We start from the raw sequence: 15,789 nt of genomic DNA, 5'->3' as shown, positions 1-15,789 counted from the left end.
ATTCTGCGCCTCTGCAACATCGACCTGGAACTGTCGGGCTTTTTCAATTCACGTATAAACACAAAAGCAGACAGCTAACAATACTACACCTTATGCTGGATTTGAGGTAGTGGCACATCAATGCACTTGGAAATTGTGCCAGGATGACTCGGACAAGCACCATACCGCTTGAGGCCTCGTCACTGAGGTAAAGTCGCACTAGGTCGGTCTGGAACTCATGCATAACAAAGCAGTAGTCAGCATTATTCAGACAGAACTAGCCGACTCCCGGTCACAGATTCGCTTCGCGTGGGTTGTCGTTGCAGGTCGTAATCGAGAAGCACCAAGGGGTGTGGCGCAGTGGCGCATCGCTGGCGTTCAGTATGTGACATTGCCTAATGTGGGGATGATCGCACGCACATGATTGGCGAGGCCCGAGTCCCAGAAGAGCCGTCACGGTTGCGGGCAAGTTGAAGCACCAGCGGAACGCCTCTGCGACACACTTTTCACGGCCTGCGACTACAAACCGTACTGGGTATCCGTGTACACGATGGCGCGCAACGCGACGCGTCCTCTTGTACGTACTGCGAACGAGTTCGAAATGAATCACTGGTCACGAGCATAGCGCGTTGCAGCCGATCGAACACGTACATAAGAGGGTGCTTCCCCTTCGTTCGTTCCTCCCCGGTGCCTCACCTGTCAGTAAGCTAGTCTCTAGTATGCACTTCATAGGAGCACTTGTTAATAAATTGAACCAACCAGCACTCTGCTGCGTTCTGTTATCTACCCCTCATAGTACCATCGACGCCGCGGCCCACCTCTCACGTTCTCTATCACAACGCGCCGCAAGATGATGACCCATACTGAAATCGTCTTTGATGCTTCTGAGTCTTTCACACTCGAATATTCGCGCCGCCAGAGGTTCAAATATTACACCGTCCTGACTTCGATCCAACGGAGGCCCAAGCTCTGCGAGACTCCAGTCAACGATGTCAAACTCCGAGGCATACGTCGTGTGGAAACTTTCTGCCCATGCATATACAGCAGCCAGCTCAAATGACGCAACCCTAAGTACATTGGCAGGAACGTCGTAGTCGCCGCGGAGCTGTCGTTCACGAGCGACATACTAGAGACGCCGGTTGATGTAGATCGGCGTCGCCGCGGACCTAAGTAATAGTCAATGGCTCAGCGCTCAATCATTGCCCCCTCAATGCAGTACAAGTCACCCACAGTGTTTGTAAGATCAACCCTGCCTGCCTTCGGCAAGACCTCCGGGTGAGTCCTAAAGGCTAAGGGCGCTGTTTTGTGTCACTCTGAGCCTTCATTGCCCTTAGCGTCGCCTGCGGTCCGGCCGCGTCGTATCCGAACACCGTGGCGAATGAGACCAAGAATGAGACCAAGGAGATCAACGGTATCACCACAGACTACTGCTTGGCTCATCCAAAGTGATGTTCGGGCGGCTTTCAGGCGCTGCACGCACGGTCCACGGAGGAGTTGGCACAGACCATGGAGATCCTCGGCTTCCGCAGCATGGCTGGTAACGGAGCGCGAATGGGATCCTCGTCAAGCCTTCGCGGATGTAAGTACTACAGCGCCTGGACAGGCAAGGAAGGTTTCACTCCCTTTTCAACTGCAACAGAACAGCGACCACCGGTATTTATACCTGATACGACTCCAAGTGTTCAAGGTGACTATCAGCCGCCCACTCGGGTTTGGGCTTGGGTCAATGGGGTGCGGGAGGAGGGGACTGTGCCTCGGGGATCATTGATCAGCGCTCAGCGCTCAGCTTTCGTCGTAAGCTGTGTCTTACAAACACCAAGACTCGGAACGGGATGCGGACTTGGCGGCCTATATCAACGTCTGCTCACGTAAAGAGCTTCTGAACCCCCAGTTGGTTTGATTTACAGACTTCTACTGGTCGTACAACGAGGCGATGGGACTCACTTATTCCAGTGCCATAGTATCTGACCCAGCTGCCTTCGCCTCTCCAGTCGACGATGCCAGTGACAAGGATAGGTGGCGGGAGTATGACTACATCATCGTAGGCGGAGGTAGGTGTAAAGACAAGGCTTTGATTTGTGATTCCGAACTGCTCTCATAGGTACTGCTGGTTGTGTGCTTGCATCTCGCCTCTCTGAGGACCGCAATGTCACTGTGCTGCTTATTGAAGCAGGGAAAAGGTGCGCGTCGTCTCCCATTGGTATTAGCTACTACTGAACGCTGACAGCTGAATAGCTATGAGGGAGACTTCCCCACACGCATTCCTCTTGCATACACCAAGCTATTCAAGAGCGAGGTTGATTGGGACTACGTGACAACGTTAGTGCGTTTCGAAGACGATGCTGACATTGAATGAATGTGAAAACTGCAGGCCTCAAAATGGCATGAACAGCCGTAGGGTTCACTGGCCTCGCGGGAAGATATTAGGTGGTACTAGGTGAGGTGTATCAGTACATGCACTCCTTCAGCGGCGGCCCACACACTACACAGCACGATCAACGCCATGATATATCATCGCTGTGCACCGGAAGGTTTGGTACTTAAAAGGCTCTCTAAGGCTCTCTAACCCATCTATCAGACTTTGATGAGTGGGAGAGGCTCGGAGCGACTGGATGGAGCTACGCGGACCTTCGACCGTGCGTTGATTGACGTTGAATGGTTGCGCGTCTCTCACCGGGTCGGCCCACCAGATATTTCGATAAGGCAGAGCGCTACGCTCCGAGTACATTGTACCCACAAGTAAGGGTTGAAGAGCATGGATTGAAGGGTCCATGGCAGACGAACCATACCACAGAATTCGCGGTGAGTAGATTGTCTCTCTTTGATATACCGACTTACACCATGCGATCAAAGCCCATTTTAGATACGATACTGAATACTTGTGAGGAAGTGGGCATACCGTACAATCAGTGGGTCCCCCCTCTTACGATTGTCGTGACAGATCGCTGAAATACCGCGTGCAGCGACGTCAATTCCCCAAGAGGGACAATAGGCGCCACTCGTCTAGTCGGTTGCATCGACGATGGTGGCCGACGTTGGTACTTTCTCTGCATCCTAACCTATCGGTAACTCACCGTAGCGCAGGAAGCTCCTCAGCAACAGCATACTTGACGGCCGACGTTCTGAAGAGACCTAACTTGACTGTCGCGGTCCATTCGACTGTGGAAAGGATCCTCTTCGCACACAGCGCCAACGCGAATCCGCGTGCGGTGGGCGTCGAGATCTCAAAGAGCAAAACCTCGCCTCGGTACCGCGCATATGCACGCGGCGAAGTCATCCTATGTGCTGGGACTATCGTAACCCCGCAACTCCTGCTTGTTTCGGGCATTGGGTCCTCAGACGATCTACGGAAGCTCGACATTGAGGTCGTGCGCGATCTGCCCGCCGTAGGGAGGAATCTCAAGGACGTATGTCGCGATGAATTATATGCTGGGAGAAATATGAGATTTGACACTTCAGTGCAGCACTTGACCACTGGTCCAGTAAGGTTCCGCACCAAAGCAGATATTACATGGGATCGGTATAATCAGCCCTTACACGGGGTCATTGCCTTTCTGAGGTGGCTCTTCGCAGGCAGTGGACCTCTCTCTGCACTAGGGACATCTACTGCCGCCTTCGTACGATCGGACGATCCGAAGTACGTGACACGGTCTAAGGAACCGGATCTGTTCTGAAGTTGTCCGGTGTGCAGGCTATCGCGCTATTGGGAGGAGTCGACGAAAACCACGGTTCGAGACGCGACGTCAGGTCCCAGTGCGCCTGATATGGAACTCTTCTGGTTCCCATTGCTGTTCGGCATGGAAGACGGAGTGGTTGTGCCTACGTCAGGATCCTACGGTGTCACCATGGTCAGTCTTATGTTAGCGATTCTGGTCCGCATACATCGTCATCCTTATGTTTCAGGCTGCATCACTGCTTCGCCCCGAGAGCACGGGCCAAATCATCTTAGCATCTCGTAGCATATGGGACAAGCCAGTCATTGACCCACGGTGAGTTGAGGTACTGCTGGCCATTTCGAAGATGAGCTGACGGATACTCGCAGTTACCTTGAATCCGAGAATGACATAAATGTAGCTGTACGCGCTACGAGGCTGCTCTGTCGCATGGCTCGGGCCGAGCCTCTGAACTCCTTGCTGGACTGGACGACAACTGAAGACACCGACTACTTCTGGCCAGGGAACACCGACCCTAGTGAGGTCAGTGCGTCACAGAGATGTTCCCTTAACCCCCTTTGCTGACTCGAACGTCCGGGACGAAGCTGTCAGACGATGCACTGAAACAATGGATAAGGGATAATGCGAACCCAATTTTTCATCCTGTGAGTCACCGTACTACGACAAAATCGCGCTTATACTGAAGGATTTGCTACAGGTTGCATCCGCACGCATGGGAAAAGATCCACAAACAAGTGTCGTCGATCCTGAGCTACGGGTTCATGGCATCGCCGGTTTACGAGTAGTCGACGCCTCTGCATTCCCTGCGCAAGTCTCTGGCCATCCTTGCGCTGTCGTGGTTGCAATGGCCGAAAAGGCAGCCGAGCTTATCAAGGTGTCCGCGTCGCAATAACTGTCGGAAGTGACGGTGTCAGTCCGAGACCCGCTACTAGCCAATCCTAATTGAAGGCTGGACCATAGACACGGCGCAGTCACATTATATGGTAATGTATACACGAGTAGATGGGTACAGACAAGATATGAGGAAAACTGTTCCGCAGAGTTCTGCGCTTTTGCATCGACACATAATACATACAAGATGAAAGAACAACAGGTGATAAATACCAGTGGAATCAACTCAAGGTCATTTGGAACTCGGAAGCTTCCCCTCAAAACATGCCGCTCATACCCATCTGGATGCCATTTGAGCCCATGCCTGGGGCCATCGAGCTGCCACCGTTGGATATCATTGAGGACGATGGTGTGCTTGTGGCGGTAGTCGGACTAGCCGTAGCACCTCCCGAGCATTCGGCGGTCAGGTCTTGCATCATTTTAGCATAGCGATCTGCCGACAGACCGACCATCAGTCGCCGGTCGTCGTCACGGTGAGATGAAAAGGTGACATACAAGCAATGGGTATGCGCTCCCCAATCTGCGACATAGCAGTACTAGAGCTCGCTGAGTATATGCATCAAGCATCACTGGCCATTAAGATCTTACCGTATGAAATCTAGCTCTGCGATCAGCGTTGCCGTTTGTTGCGCTGCTTTTGACTGAACGGCAACGCGTAGGAAGCGGATGAGCACTCGACCAGCCATGAACCACGCAGCCTATGTGAGATGACGTGAGCAAACCTAGCCTCGATTGACGTGCACTACTGACCACAACGAACTGTCCCAGCAGCGACAGATTATAGCTGGTCGCGCAAACATCGTACATGAGATTCAGAATGCCCCGTGCAGCGTTCAAAATGTTCAAAGACGAATGGCATGTCTTTGACTCGATGTGCGCGTGCGTCTCGTGGAGGAGGATAACAGCGCTGTTCGTGCGAATACCGTTGAGTCAACGGTCAGACGTCTACATGAATCGACGCACAGATGGGCTATCGTACACGCCGAGAATAGATGTGCGTTCACGACCCCGTTCTTGACCGGCCGCTTCAAGTGTGGCGGGATCGAGCTTTGAAAGTCGGTGATGAGCTGGTTGAGCTCGGAGAATGCAGGCGTGTGCCGGATATCCTGGGATGGCGTGCTCTGCCCGTTAGGGTCGACTGTGAAGGTCGACGGGTCGCCGGCGTAGTATTTCGCGCGGAAACGGGCGTTGAAGTTCTTCACCCGAGAGAGAAGCATGCACGACTTGATATAGAGGACGAACGGATCCGTCTGCCGTGGTGGGTGCCGGATGAGGACATCATGATCGTGGGACCACTGTCGTTCGTGTGTAGCCACAGACCTCTGCAGCCCGGATCAGCTAAAATTAGAGCTAGCCAACGAAGACATGAGCATACCATTTCCTCGAAATCTTCGCCACAGACGGGTAGCATTTGGGATATATCTTGGTCATCGAGCATCAGCGCCCATCCGTGGCCAGATCCCATGGTGCGCTCCAGTGCATATGCTGTATGACTGTCAATCCCAGTCTTAGCTTAATGATATGCCAAGTTCGCACCTAGCCAGAAGGTATTCCGCCTCAGCTCTTCTTCTAAGACGGAATTCGCCGGGGGCAAGAGCGACGGTGGTCTGGCGCTGCCTGAGATTGGGTGGAAAGGCGCGGCGACGTTCAAGCCCATTGGCAGGCATGTACGCAGTGAACGCGCAATCGACATGTACGCCTGCGTGATGCGTCAAGCACCGCATTTTTATACTACTTCGTGGAATCGTACCGCTGCCCATCTGCGTCCGTGCGCCGTCAACATGTGTAACACGAAGTGGAATCACTGAGGACGTACTTCGCTGATGTCCAATACCAGGTGCTAAGAATGATCTCGGCTGCATGACAACTGGTGAGTGGAAGCGCGGACAGCAGATCCGCGTAGCAGGCAGACCTTGCAGCCCTTGTATGATATCTTCTCCGACCGATGAGGCGCTCAAAATAGCAGTGTTCGCATGCTGTACTTGTACCTCCGCGAAGGAGTACGGTTTTCGCCCATGCATCCAGTGTCTACTATCGAATGGGTCGTCTGGGCAACATTTAGTGCGTGCGATGTGGTAGGCCATGCGGGGCTCACCCATCGGGAAAGGCGATTTTGTTGGATTCGGCGAAGGATCGACTGCCGCAGTGTAGAAGCTGCCGATGGCACATATCGCGTGGAGTAACGCGGTCGAGGGAAAGCGTGGGTGTGTCGGAGGGAGCGAGAGGTCGGCCATAAACGTCGGACGGTGAAGGAGCCTACTCGCATCTGCGTTGAATGAGAAGTATGCATCCACTCTGCCGACGGTCGTGATTCTGCGTCAGGATGCCATAGCGAAAAGTCGCGTTGCACTTACAGATGTCTCAATAGCTCAGGACTCGGCAGATTCTTTGACCAGCCGAGCGCAAAGACTTCCTCAACGGGGTGCGGCCTCGGCACATGCAGCGCAACGCTCTCCTCGATCTGCATATCCTGGTCATTGACCGAGAGCGCAGCGGCCTCCGCCAAACTGTTCAGCGCGCCCGCTTGTAGATGTTGTGACATGTCGTATCCGCCGGTCAGGAGCGGGTCGATGACGCTGTCCGGTGTCGATGTGAATGGGCCCTGATAAATGAGCGTGCGCGCCTCGAGATCAGGCCCTGGCAGGAGGGCAGGGTCGATCGGGATATGCGAGGGCCCTGGCACACCGAGCTGAGGGTGGCCGCCCAGCTGCGGGGGTCCGCCGAAGTGCAGCGGTCCAGGAAAGCTGGACGGGCCCGCTTCTTCGTGCGACTCAGCAAGCAACGCCTCGAGTTCCGCTGGTAGTAGGAGAAGTGTGAGTTGCAGAGACGCGGCGCGATCGGATGACGTGGGTACGTCACCTATCCTGGTTTCGAGCTTCTCCAGCCGGCCTTCTGGCGGATCTTGTTGTAGTAGCCCGGACAGATTGGGGACTGTATCATCGGGGTAGATACGGCGAGTTGACAGGTGGACCGAGCGGATGACTTACCGAGGTCGTACGTGCAGTCCGGTCCCGCAGGCATCGTCGCGCCGGGTGGCGCATGCGCGAGCGCATATGCATGCGAGCGGATACATGTTGTACAGGGCCGTTTCGCGTCACTGTGGTCGGGAAGCAAGTGTATGAGAATCGAAATCTACTTGCGAAAGGGCACAAAATGAAATCTGTAGAGGTAGTCGATTGATCATTGTACTCGGGGTTCGGTCCAACCCAGTGAGAACATTGTGGTTCATGATCTGTCAAGAATATCTTGACACAGCGAAGCCGCAATGTTATGAGTTAGGCGCAGACTGCCGCGAGGCCTGACAAACTTCCTTGCTAAATGCGGATCACTGGTTATATGCGGGGAGGCTCCGGGATCTAATTCGAAATTGTGGTGGGCGTGGATGTCATAAACCAGCGTAGTGCAACTGTCCGATAATATCAACGCCAGTGGGCTCGATGGCTGAGAGCCGTCTAGGTCCAGACAAAACCTGGCATTGCCGGAAGAGCTATCAATATAGCTCTTCCATACGGTGCGAGCCTCGCCGTCTACATCTCTGAAGTCAGCGACATGGGCATTGTCACTGCAAGGACCGAAGACGCGAGGGATCGCAGCCTTGGTTAAGATGCTAGCCACTTTGCCTGATTGCAAGCCTGCCGGACCAAGGTCAGCTGTCCCACACAAGGTCTGCCCGCGTAGCGATACCATGTCCGCAGGCAGCATAGGAATGAATAGAAGACGGTGATTCGCAGAACCATAACGTGGGGCCTGTATGGGGCGATCACGAGATATCTGGTAGTAAAGAGAATCCTGGCTGTTACGGTATGCGGCAGTTCCACGTTCAGAGTTCTGCTTCTTGTTCGTGTGACTGAGGCCGTGTGCACGACGACGCCCGAAGCGGTCATAGGGACCATTGCGATGGTCAGTGGTGTTCGGACGGTGTAAGGGACCCATAGCAGTGCCTCTGGCGTCTCCGTGGACAGAGCGTCCGCGCTGCTAGGCCCAAGCAGGACTGCGGTCAGGGAAAGTGCGGACGTGCCTTTCCCATCTTTCCCTGCGTGAACGGACTTAAGAGTAGGTGGACGATGAAGCCTCTCCGCATATAACCGTGATCTTCTGTGTAGATCCGACTCGGTGGGCGGTGCCCAGACCGACTCGAATCCCTTTATTTGCAGACTCGGGCAGTTGGGAGATTGAATGTGACACCCACCATTTCTAACGCATATATTAGTCCAGTAGCTTCACGGCCAACGAGAACAACCACTCACCAGCTTCCGCTTCCGACACTGGTGGCACGCCTTCGGTGGCACACATAGTGCGAGTGAGTTCACAGTCTATGTGACACAGCGAGGTACGGCATGCGTACCTGGTTGCGCTTGAGAGCATGGGGGTTGTTCGGTGACCGCCAGTCGCCGGCGTGGACATGAGTGAAAGTGGTCGAGGCTGCCTTCGGCATCGGGGAGCGTGTCGTCGCCGCAGCGTCGCCGTTGTCGCTAACAGCGAGCAAGAAGACCGAGTCATCACCGGCGCATCGCCGAGGCTGTACAATATTGACGCGTCACTGTCACATCCTCAGTAACATCTGTGACTCCCGAGAAGTGGCAGCCGTTTCCTGCTCCTGTTCCAGTCCTGTTCAGCGTCTTATGCTCAGCAGAATCGCATAATGTATCCTCTCCTCCAGCAACAGCTTTGTTTTGATTTTGTATCTGTTTGGTGAGCAATTCAACTTCTGGGCCGAGGCCGGGTTCACTGCGCGGTCACGTGGACCAAATTGTCATAGACAGCGTCTAACACCTCGCTACGTGGTCAGTACCAGCTTTGTATTGACCGCCATTACCACTTTCATGGGACAAATGTACGGAAGCCTAGCAACCTGACTTCTGTGTTGAATAGGCTGCGACTGCTGCTCATTGTGGACGGCCCGAGCGTAGACTGAGCGGGAAAATAGGTGAGTCGCAGCAAAGTTGAGTCTTGCCCGAAACTGATTGTCACCGGTGTATTGCTCAGGTAGATCCTGCTCGCATAGGTCACAGCGATCTACACTCACCTCTGACGCTGCCGAGTGCGCGCGTGAACGGACCTGGTTAACAGTAACGCACTATGTCTACCCGGAAAGGCCTCTTCCTGTTAGCCTGGGTTTTCTTCGTTCATCTCGCTGGGCTCTATCTCTACACCCGCGGATTTCTCTTGACTCGACTGGCACTTTCGGAGAGAACGACTTGCGCGGATGGTTCCTGCACGCTCGCGCCAACGCACAGGAGAGCTATAGTTCTGATCATCGATGCATTACGGTTCGACTTCGTCAGCCCAGACCCGCCGCAGCCAGTCTCCCCGTACCATCACAATGTACTGACTGTGGCAAGCGATATGACCACTGCACACCCTGGGCACTCGTTCCTCTTCGATTCATTCGCAGACCCGCCAACGACGACCTCCCAGCGCATCAAAGGTCTCACGACAGGCTCGCTCCCCACATTCATCGACATGGGCGCGAACTTTGGTAGTGCATCGGTCGCGGAGGACACCCTCATCAGCCAGCTTCAAGATGCAGGCAAGAAGGTACGCCGCGTGTCCTCACTCGCGTCCCAGACGTCTCATAACGTGAAGCCCAGGTAGCCTTCATGGGTGATGACACCTGGACGACCGTCTTCACCGACGTGTTCTCGCCGGAGATGTGCTTCCCGTACGAGTCGTTCAACGTCGAGGACCTCCACACCGTCGACGAGGGCGTTGTTCGGCATCTGTTCCCGCTTATGAGCAATGCGTCAGCACAATGGGACGTCATCATCGGACACTTCCTTGGCGTGGACCACGTCGGGCACCGGGTAGGGCCTGACCACCCAAAGATGCACGCCAAGCTCACGCAAATGGACGACGTGCTCCGACGCGTTGTCCGCGAGATGGAGGATGACACGCTCCTCGTTGTCCTGGGAGACCACGGGATGGACAGACGAGGCGATCACGGCGGCGACGGTGTACTCGAGACGTCCGCCGCACTGTGGATCTACAGCAAGACCCCTCTACTCCTGGGGCATAACTCTGCACCGGTGTCGCTACTGCCAACTCGGCTTTTCCCCGGCGCCAATGTTCCTCACCGATCCGTCCAACAGATCGACCTCGTTCCCTCCCTCGCACTGCTCCTTGGGATCCCCATCCCCTACAACAACCTTGGGACCGTCATTCCTGAGCTCTTCGGTCGCAGCGGACAGCTTGAGCGTGCACTCGAGCTGAACACGAAGCAGGTAAAGCAGTACCTCGACACCTACCGCGCTAGCGCCTCCGGGGGCGAGCTCGACGGCGCGTGGGGCGACTTGCAAGAACGATGGGCGGCCGTGCGAAATACGCAGGGCGACGAGACACAGTGGATCGCCATGGAGGCGTACACGCGCTTCGCACTCGCAGTGTGCCGCGAGCTCTGGGCCCAATTCAATGTCACACTCATCGGGCTGGGGTTGACGGTCCTGGTTACGGGTACAGTCGCCTCCGTAGCACTCTTTGCCAAGCTTGGCGAACTCAAGGACGACTGGGTGGATTGGGCTGCAAAGACGCGTTGGCTCTGCGTGCGCGGGATGGCCGCAGGATCCGCCCTTGGTGTTATAGCGTATATTCCACTGCGGCCGTTCATGAAGGGTGTCGACGCCGTCCATTGCATCCTGTTCGGCGCCCCGTTGGTGTCGTCGCTCGTCATCATTGCCACCGCGCGGCCCAAAGCATCCAGCCTTCGGCCGTCGTCTTCCCACATTCTGCTTATCCTGCATGCGCTCGCCTTCGCTTCCAACTCATTCACGATCTGGGAGGACCGCATCATCACCTACCTGCTCATTTCGTCCGTCGTGCCCTCTGTCCTCGCCGGGTTCTCCGCGCCCACCGCGCGCCTGCGCTACCGGATCCTCGGCTTCTCCGCGCTCTTCGCGTTCTGCGTGCGTGCAATGGCGGCGAGCACAGTCTGCAGGGAGGAACAGCACCCCTACTGCCACGTCACATTCTTCGCGTCGTCCTCCCTCCCCGAGCCGCCACTCCTCGTGTTACTGCTCGCAGTGCCGACCGCGCTTGGGCTGCCCTTCATCATCCGGCGGTTCCTACAGGTGTCAAAGTCAGACAATGGCGTCGCGGAGATTGTGCTGCCGTTGCTCCTCCCCGTGGTGTTCCTCCAAGGCGCAGCGCATTGGATCGCGGAGTGGCTTGACACTGCGGAAGTGCTGGGTCCGGAATGGCACTGGGTGCTACGGACAGGCCGGACGTTGATGGCGCAGGGCGCGATGGGCAGTACCGTTCTGTTCGGCCTGTTCGTGTGGTGGTACCATCCGCTCTGTCTGTCTGTCAGCGCCAAGAAGCAAGCAGGCGCGGATAGCGCTGGCGGGGAGGCGAAGACCAAGACGCAAGTCACCATCCTTGGCTTCGGCAATGCCTTTGGCGCCTCGTACCTCGTCCTGTGGTGCGGGATACTCGGCATCGTGTACACCGTGATGCAGCTGACTGGGCAACTTGTTCTCGCACTGGCGGCAATCGCGGTTCTGGCGCACGTCGAGGTCGTAGACAGCGTTCGCGACGTGCGCGCGCTCGAGGCCGCCTTCGCCTCCAAGACGCCCTCCGCCGCGCTCGACGCCGACGGGCGCCCCACCCCGGCCGTTCGCTTCGCAGAGATCCTGCCGCTCGCCCTCCTCTCCCTGCACACCTTCTACGCGACGGGCCACCAGTCTGCCGTCGCGTCGATCCAGTGGAAGGCCGCGTTCGTGCTCACGCCGACGCTCAACTTCGGGTGGTCGCTCGTGACGGTCGTGCTGAACACGCTCGGCCCGCAGTTCCTGCTCGCGCTCGCGGTCCCGCTCGTGGCGCTCTGGAACGTCGAGCCGCTGCCACACCCTGCCGCCGACGTGTTCGTGACCGGAGGCGCGGTGCGCGCGGCGCTGGGCATGATGCTGTACCATTCGTTGCTCCTGCTGGGCAGCGCGGCGAGCTCGGCGTGGCTTCGCAGGCATCTGATGGTGTGGAAGGTCTTTGCGCCTAGGTTCATGAACGCGGCTGTCACGATGATCGCGGTGGACGTCGCGGTTCTGCTGGGTGTTGGGGTCGGAGTGGGGAGGATCACTGCCCAGGCGGCGAAGTTGTTTGGGGGAATGGGACAGCAACAATCCTCGGACAACGCACAACGTCCTGAAAGTAAGAAATAATCATCCTTATGCGATGTGATGCACATCCCTTGTTGGGGAGGAATAGAAGTCGGATGGTCAGCCACCGGTGGCTGATGAGCGTGTGTCAAGCGGCTAAACAGCAACGGGGGACGCTTCATCCACAATCTACACGATTGTTCTCCTAGAGCAACTCGGGTCAGTGGTCCTCCAGCCTAACCGACTGACATAACTCACAGATCCCTGAGCTCGCTGCCTCGCGTGCACCAACTGTCCTTGCTCTGCACAAGTGACAGCCTGGTCACAACGACCAACACCAAGGGGAAATACTTGTCGCAGAGGCTGAACATGGTACGTGTTCGCTATGAGGACTCCGCGCCGTCGCCATTACTTCGGCCGGGTACCATGCAGATGGCAGCGTCGCTTACCAGCAGGTGTACGTGTGGCAGGCTACCGCAATAGGCAAACATCAGTTGCAGAAACCTATTCAGAGCCTCAGCCGTACACCATAAGAGGACGTGGACTTGTGAAACCACCGGTGGCTAATACGACGAGCTTTTGCCATCCCTGGATCTATTCTCGTAACTTTACAGTGTCGTCCGTAAGCATGCATGCATCCGTTGAGACAAAAATTGCGCCAATGCGATTGAGTGCCAGCGACGGGAGGGAATACGTACGCGTAGTCAGTAGCATTAATGTGCTCCCGAACTACACGATTGTTCTCTACGGGCCGCTAGGGTGGCCAACTCCGCGATGCCAGCCTGAGAATGCCATCAACAGAATTGGCCGGATTAGGCAGGTCGCGTGGATGGACCCTTGGACGTGCACCGCATCAGGGAAGGGCATTTCCGAAGACAATACGAAGGCGGACGTAATTATGGATCGGGCCACGAAGGCAGCGCGAGGCCTGCCTCTCCTTTTGTTACCACACTCTAATCCTTATAATACTGACCCCTCTTCCTGATCCAACTGTCACAGTGCCCCGAACAATAGCCAGCCGCGGCATCGCGCAGACCGCGTCCACCAATCCTCAGGCCGCTCCTGTCCATGCCTTCGTCCAACCTACAGCTTCCACACCTCGTTTCCTTCTGCGCGTCCTTCGAGCTCAGGACGAACCGACATTGTCGCCCGGTCACGATCGCTTCCAAGAAGTGGGCCGCGCAGTGCCCGTATCTGGACCACGAAGAACGCCAAGCGGTCGCCGGTCTGCAGCCCGGCCTCCTCGCCTCGCTCTGCTATCCGACATGCGATGTCGCGCAGCTGCAGTTCATCGCACAAGTCCTGATAGTCGTGGTGCATTGGCTGGACAAGCCAAATGCGGCAGGAGACGAGAGATTCATCGACCAGTACGTGCTCCGATCTCTCGTTCAAGTTCAACAGTTCCGGCCACCTGTTTGTGCAATATCGCGTTGCCCATCGAAACCCGCAATCATGGGCAGTCTCCTCCCCATCCGCTCAGCCGAGGCAGGGGGTCCCATGTCGATAGCTTCTGCAATGGTCAATCTCGCCCACCACACTTCAGCCACAATCCCGCCACCTACATTTGATTCGCATTGTACTGACCATCGACACGGGGCCCCCTACCTCCCTCAGCGGTTGGGTAGGAGACTGAATCACGGGAGGAGTGCTCCTTTATGATAGGAGCATTGCTACCAGACGGATTCCCAGCTAAAATGGCACCTCGTCAGTTTGCTGGTGTCGATGATCCACGACAATCGTACTCTGTCGCGGGCACGTTCGAGCACGAGTGTATGCCAACGCTGTAGAATCCGAGAGGGGATGGCAGTGGGAGTCTGCGTTGCAGTTGTATGGAGGAGCGAATCTTCCAGCATTCGGACCATGTTGTGGGAGGTGCTCGTCGATCGTCTGGCCGCGGGGTGCCCCTTAAGTTCTGACCTTGGCGTGCTCACACCATACTGATGCTGCCATTCCGCAGAGTCTGCGCAAAGCTCCCCCGGGATCGGCAGAAGTCATGGCAGCCACGATTCCGGCGGCACCTCCAGGCCTTCCGTGGCGCCCGGGTACTCGTCCAGACGGACAACGAACGCGCCGTGGTCCCTGACTTGGAGTCGTATATCCCCCTCCGCCAGGAATCCTCGTGCGCCAAGATCCTTCTGGACATGATCGAGTATGCCGTCGGACTACACGTCCCCGACGAGGTGTACGAAGACCCCATCCTCAGACAACTGCGGAGGAACGCATATGATGTTATGGCGTGGTCCATAGTACGTCTCTGTTCCCCGTGTAATAATGCCCGTTTGCTCATGCGCCGCAGGACATCGCCTCCGTCGCGAGCAAGCAGGCGACGAACGACAAGCACAACCTCGTCCTCGTGCTCATGGCCGAGCGCCGCCTGACCCTGCAGAGCGCCGTGCACGCCGCCGGCGCGCTCGTCAAGAAGACCGTCGGCGCCTTCCTCGAGAACGAACGGCTCCTGCTCGCGCAGCTGCCCTCGTTCGGGCCGTGCGTCGCCGCGGACGTGCGCCGCTACGTCCAGGGCATGCGCGACTGCATCGTCGGCCTCACACACTGGCTCTACGAGACGGACCGGTTCTTCGGCGACGCAGGGGACGACGTGCGGGACCTCGGCTGGGTCTTCCTCCCGTCGCGGTGACCGGCCAGCTCGGCGGCGGGAGTTGGCTTGTTGTACTATATGTACCATGGTTCACGCTCATCATCGCTCTCATGCTCTGACACGCGCACGGACTCGTGTAGACTTACAGCGCTACTTACTACCCACATACCACCAGACTCGGCTACGGGCACCTTCGTTCCGCCGCCCGCCCCTTAATTCTTGATTAACCCCCGCGTTTCGCATTAATGATAGACGGTATCGTGTGTACGTAGCATCCTCCGCGGCACTTGACTGGACCGGACGAGGAATAGGATCCTGATCATTGGAGCTGCTTGCGGACGATGCCCTGGCTGGCGGCGAGCCGTGCAAAGCGGCTGTCTGGGCGCGCGAGGAGGTCCTCAGGAGTACCATGTTCGACCAGCTCGCCGTCGTCCATGACGAGGATCACGTCGAAGTCGACGATCGTGGCTGCATAGGAGGATACCTTGGCATCAGCTATTTCACATCGCGGACACTCGCTCCGCCGGGAACGCACCGATGCGATGCGCCACGGCGATGACAG

At 56.6% G+C, this 15,789-nt stretch overlaps 5 protein-coding genes across 5 annotated transcripts; 4 read left to right on the top strand and 1 right to left on the bottom strand.

The window, feature by feature from the left end:
• The first annotated feature begins 1,746 nt into the window (after nt 1-1,746).
• C8Q71DRAFT_479644 (GMC oxidoreductase) lies at nt 1,747-4,638 on the top strand. Its single transcript, XM_047918822.1, has 15 exons — nt 1,747-2,030; nt 2,081-2,159; nt 2,215-2,298; nt 2,351-2,416; nt 2,470-2,510; nt 2,558-2,615; nt 2,670-2,888; nt 2,943-3,013; nt 3,064-3,386; nt 3,444-3,616; nt 3,671-3,827; nt 3,883-3,968; nt 4,022-4,175; nt 4,238-4,297; nt 4,351-4,638. Exons 1-15 carry the CDS (start codon nt 1,913-1,915, stop codon nt 4,543-4,545), a joined length of 1,884 nt encoding a protein of 627 aa, XP_047781809.1. The 5' UTR covers nt 1,747-1,912; the 3' UTR covers nt 4,546-4,638.
• Nucleotides 4,639-5,058: 420 nt separating this feature from the next.
• On the bottom strand, nt 5,059-9,438 carry C8Q71DRAFT_746053 (uncharacterized protein). Its single transcript, XM_047923048.1, has 15 exons — nt 9,418-9,438; nt 8,890-9,329; nt 8,792-8,821; nt 8,734-8,738; nt 7,532-7,641; nt 7,404-7,475; nt 6,899-7,340; nt 6,640-6,839; nt 6,457-6,591; nt 6,361-6,400; nt 6,295-6,304; nt 6,081-6,243; nt 5,920-6,029; nt 5,508-5,866; nt 5,059-5,451 (listed from the first exon to the last, which is right to left on the bottom strand). The coding sequence occupies exons 2-15, from the start codon at nt 8,977-8,979 to the stop codon at nt 5,121-5,123; spliced, it is 2,097 nt and encodes a 698-aa protein (XP_047781808.1). The 5' UTR covers nt 8,980-9,329; nt 9,418-9,438; the 3' UTR covers nt 5,059-5,120.
• C8Q71DRAFT_479583 (alkaline-phosphatase-like protein) lies at nt 9,334-12,928 on the top strand. Its single transcript, XM_047918821.1, has 3 exons — nt 9,334-9,471; nt 9,531-10,082; nt 10,136-12,928. Exons 2-3 carry the CDS (start codon nt 9,624-9,626, stop codon nt 12,692-12,694), a joined length of 3,018 nt encoding a protein of 1,005 aa, XP_047781807.1. The 5' UTR covers nt 9,334-9,471; nt 9,531-9,623; the 3' UTR covers nt 12,695-12,928.
• C8Q71DRAFT_479358 (uncharacterized protein) lies at nt 12,856-13,756 on the top strand. Its single transcript, XM_047918819.1, has one exon. It carries the CDS (start codon nt 13,017-13,019, stop codon nt 13,614-13,616), a length of 600 nt encoding a protein of 199 aa, XP_047781806.1. The 5' UTR covers nt 12,856-13,016; the 3' UTR covers nt 13,617-13,756.
• Nucleotides 13,457-15,698, top strand: C8Q71DRAFT_479541 (terpenoid synthase). Its single transcript, XM_047918820.1, has 3 exons — nt 13,457-13,998; nt 14,589-14,877; nt 14,928-15,698. Exons 1-3 carry the CDS (start codon nt 13,700-13,702, stop codon nt 15,264-15,266), a joined length of 927 nt encoding a protein of 308 aa, XP_047781805.1. The 5' UTR covers nt 13,457-13,699; the 3' UTR covers nt 15,267-15,698.
• The last annotated feature ends 91 nt before the right edge of the window (nt 15,699-15,789 follow it).

This window comes from Rhodofomes roseus (assembly GCF_022264815.1).
Source record: "Rhodofomes roseus strain CIRM-BRFM 1785 chromosome Unknown C8Q71scaffold_5, whole genome shotgun sequence".
NCBI classification, from domain to species: Eukaryota; Fungi; Basidiomycota; class Agaricomycetes; order Polyporales; family Fomitopsidaceae; genus Rhodofomes; species Rhodofomes roseus.
The sequence above is the reverse complement of the archived record's forward strand: the minus strand, read 5'-3'. Positions and strand labels throughout refer to the sequence as shown.

What these genes read in the sequence shown, in the direction of transcription:
- C8Q71DRAFT_479644 (XM_047918822.1), top strand. Translation starts at nt 1,913, where the DNA reads ATGGGACTCACTTATTCCAGTGCCATAGTATCTGACCCAGCTGCCTTC. An exon ending in GTACGATCGGACGATCCGAA is followed by an intron (nt 3,617 to 3,670) that starts GTACGTGACACG and finishes TCCGGTGTGCAG; the next exon opens with GCTATCGCGCTATTGGGAGG. An exon ending in GATCCTACGGTGTCACCATG is followed by an intron (nt 3,828 to 3,882) that starts GTCAGTCTTATG and finishes CTTATGTTTCAG; the next exon opens with GCTGCATCACTGCTTCGCCC.
- C8Q71DRAFT_746053 (XM_047923048.1), bottom strand. Translation starts at nt 8,979, where the DNA reads ATGCCGAAGGCAGCCTCGACCACTTTCACTCATGTCCACGCCGGCGAC. An exon ending in CCTGAGCTATTGAGACATCT is followed by an intron (nt 6,840 to 6,898) that starts GTAAGTGCAACG and finishes GACCGTCGGCAG; the next exon opens with AGTGGATGCATACTTCTCAT. An exon ending in TATCATACAAGGGCTGCAAG is followed by an intron (nt 6,401 to 6,456) that starts GTCTGCCTGCTA and finishes GTTGTCATGCAG; the next exon opens with CCGAGATCATTCTTAGCACC.
- C8Q71DRAFT_479583 (XM_047918821.1), top strand. Translation starts at nt 9,624, where the DNA reads ATGTCTACCCGGAAAGGCCTCTTCCTGTTAGCCTGGGTTTTCTTCGTT. An exon ending in TTCAAGATGCAGGCAAGAAG is followed by an intron (nt 10,083 to 10,135) that starts GTACGCCGCGTG and finishes CGTGAAGCCCAG; the next exon opens with GTAGCCTTCATGGGTGATGA.
- C8Q71DRAFT_479358 (XM_047918819.1), top strand. Translation starts at nt 13,017, where the DNA reads ATGAGGACTCCGCGCCGTCGCCATTACTTCGGCCGGGTACCATGCAGA.
- C8Q71DRAFT_479541 (XM_047918820.1), top strand. Translation starts at nt 13,700, where the DNA reads ATGCCTTCGTCCAACCTACAGCTTCCACACCTCGTTTCCTTCTGCGCG. An exon ending in GACGAGAGATTCATCGACCA is followed by an intron (nt 13,999 to 14,588) that starts GTACGTGCTCCG and finishes GCCATTCCGCAG; the next exon opens with AGTCTGCGCAAAGCTCCCCC. An exon ending in ATGTTATGGCGTGGTCCATA is followed by an intron (nt 14,878 to 14,927) that starts GTACGTCTCTGT and finishes CATGCGCCGCAG; the next exon opens with GACATCGCCTCCGTCGCGAG.